The sequence below is a fragment of the Chaetura pelagica genome, unplaced genomic scaffold, assembly GCF_000747805.2.
Source record: "Chaetura pelagica isolate M959 unplaced genomic scaffold, ChaPel_1.0 scaffold243, whole genome shotgun sequence".
In the NCBI taxonomy this organism is placed as follows: Eukaryota; Metazoa; Chordata; class Aves; order Apodiformes; family Apodidae; genus Chaetura; species Chaetura pelagica.
The window spans coordinates 1,030,025-1,032,872 of record NW_009952712.1 but is presented as its reverse complement, the minus strand read 5'-3'; the positions used below and the strand labels follow the sequence as shown (position 1 = coordinate 1,032,872).

General features: G+C 42.1%; 1 protein-coding gene across 1 annotated transcript in view; it reads left to right on the top strand.

Moving 5' to 3' along the window:
• Window positions 1–2,848, top strand: part of LRRC7 (leucine rich repeat containing 7) — a 78,270-nt gene that overhangs the window by 63,442 nt on the left and 11,980 nt on the right. The window contains exon 20 of the mRNA XM_009994589.1: window positions 2,660–2,779. Coding sequence (XP_009992891.1) covers window positions 2,660–2,779 — 120 coding nt within the window. The remainder of the gene's footprint in view (window positions 1–2,659; window positions 2,780–2,848) is intronic.

Here is a 2,848-nt window from a genome sequence, read left to right as displayed (position 1 = left end):
TAGGAATAAGGTATTATGTATCACTGTAACAATTTTAGGCTGTAGATGAATGTGGTTACTAATATATGGATGTCTGAGGAAAATCGTGGCACTCTTCATGGTGCCAGGTTTTGGGGTGTGGTCTTACATGAATTCTTCTGCTTTCTATTTCACCAGCATTTCATTGCTACATACCCTTATAAAATGTGATGCTGAACTGCATGAAGGGGGTGTATTCTCTTACTGTGCTGTTGGGAAAGTGCTGAAAAATTATTGTTGAGCAAATAATTTGAATGTTTAGTATTGTTTGATTTTATTCCTTCATGTGTTCTAAAGGATTTTGCATCTCTTAATGAATCCAGGCCACAGCAGCTTAATATTTGCTACTTCTTCTGCTTTTTTGTGGCCTAGGCTCAAGAGAGTAATGAGTGAGGTCTAATTGTTCAGTGGAAGATCAGGAAATCAAATACAGCAATTACTCATGTTGAGAAAGTTTGTTACATCAATCCTACAGAATGTTTGAACTGCTGCTTTGCATTCTTTACATAAGAGATACGTAGTTTGTCTGTAGTCTGTCCAAGCTCTGTAAATTAATAATAATGCAAGCAGACATACTCATTTCACTGCAGAAAATGAAAAGGAAAACCTGTTATTTATTGAGAAATCAGAAAGCACCCTCTATACTTTTTCTCTTTTGAATGCAAACTCACCTCTGCAGATCAGTCACTTACAAAGGCAGCAGTGACATCTGCAGTGACAAAAGAAACACTTGTCAGAAGAATGCTTTCCATTGTTGGCATCCTTCTCACAATTCTGCTAAAAGTTTAAGGTTTGGTGCACTTCATTCTCAGGGGGTGTAGAGTAGGAATAACCAGCATGTTCCCACGTATCAGTTAGGAGGAAAAAGAGCAGGTTTATGAATCCATCTCCCAGGGAGGGAGCAGGAGCCAGCCCAGCATGAGCACCTCGGGCTGTGGGTGGCTCTGGAAGGGATGAGTCACATCACAGAGGTGATGGCCTTGCCTTGGCATTGTTTTGTGCCACTCCTCAGAGCAGGAATTTTTTTTGCAATGCTGCTGTTTCATTTGAGAAGCTGTTTCCTGCCCTGCTCTCAGATGATTTACCCCCTGTCTGGAGGAGGGGGCCATGGGTGGTGTAGCAAACTGGGCAGAGTGGCTGATTCATGAGGTCATGTAGGCAAACTGAGCCCAAACTGGGGGCCAAATTCTGATCTGTGGACAAAGAGGGCTCAGCATGTCCTGGGCTGGGGTTAGTTTTTCCATTTTTTCATATGTGTAAAGAAAGTTCTACAGGGAGCTCTTTTAATTTCAACAGGGAAAATGTTTTTTCTAGTGGTTTTTAAAATCTTTCCTGATTTTTCCAGAAGACTTCTTGAATGATGAGAGAATTCTAATGAAACTTTTCTTGGATTTCCAATAATTAGGATTGAATTTATTTACTTTTTACTTCACTGGTGAGGTGTATGATTTGAATCACAATTTGCTTCTATTTAATTTTAAAGGATTTTTAAGCTTGCAAAAAAAAAGCTCTCAATTAACCACTTACCAGCTTTAATATTTCAAAGCACCAGTTTCATTTTTTCTTCTAAATAAATGTTTAATGATTATTTTTATTATTATTTTTTTTTAATCAAAGCTGAAGAACAAAGTGCTTGAATGACAGGGGGGAAGAACAGACATTTTTTCTTTGCAGATTGCCATTAACCAGTTAACTGAATAAGCACTAGGCAATGGCAAGTGCAGTCAGTGGTAGGACAGTGGTGACATTTTGCATAGTCTGACATAAAAAACCACACCCACGTTAGCCAAATTTCCAGCTGTGGTAAAGAAATACAGAAAGACAGGTAACAGACAGTCAGGATGGGGCAGGAAAAGTACACATGGCCTCAAAAGTACTGAAAGCAGGAGTGAAATAACCAGGGGGGAAAGGGGCAAAGAGGAAACGTGATTATCTTCAAGGTCTTTTGCAACCAAAGCAATTCTATGAGTCTGTAAATGGAGAAGTGGAAAATAGTAATGGAGTATCAAGCGTGTGCAGGACACTTTAAATGTGTGCTTTGCCTATTCCTATTCAGGAAAGCATTTAATTGCTAATGAATATTATACATCTGATATCCTGTTAACTTAGAGCGAAAGCAGCCGTGGCCTCCGGAGAGGTCTGTGAGAAGCAGGGCACACCATGGGACACTGCACCAGGAGGCAGTACTCCCAAGTTCAATGCTGCCAGTAAAGAATATTTTCTGAAGAAAATCTAAAAAAGCATATAATTGAATTGTGGTGGCAATTACCTGATCAAAAAGTTTTTGAGGCTTCAGTGACCTGTAAGGAAGTTCCAACTCCAATGATTAATGGCCGACTGCACGTTTAAATATGGAACTTTGCCAAAATTTGTTTCTCTGAAAGTAATGAGTTTTGTTAAATCAATTTTCCCTTTTCTCTCATCATTCATTGTTCTCATGGTTTCTCTGAAGTGCCTGTCAAGGCCTGCCTGCAGAGCCCCACAGCAGTGTGGCCACAGGTCAATGAATGCCAAAGGCTTTCCACGGTAGCGGTAGCGTGTTGCGCTTTCACTGGGTTGGTTTCTGGCGTGAGTGTGAAAAGAGAGTTTTCTGTCGTGGTGACTAAAGTGACTAAAGGCTGCCCTACCATTTCTGCAACAGACCCCGTCGCAGCAGAGCAGTGTCCTGGACAATGGGCAGGAGGAGATGTCCCTGGGCAGCCAGTGGAACCCCTACCCGCTGGGCCGGCGGGACGTGCCCCCCGACACGGTCACCAAGAAGGTAAGTTCCCCCTGCAGGGCTGCTCGTCCCAGCCAGGCAGGGCAGGGAGGAGAGCAGGTTCCTCAGGGC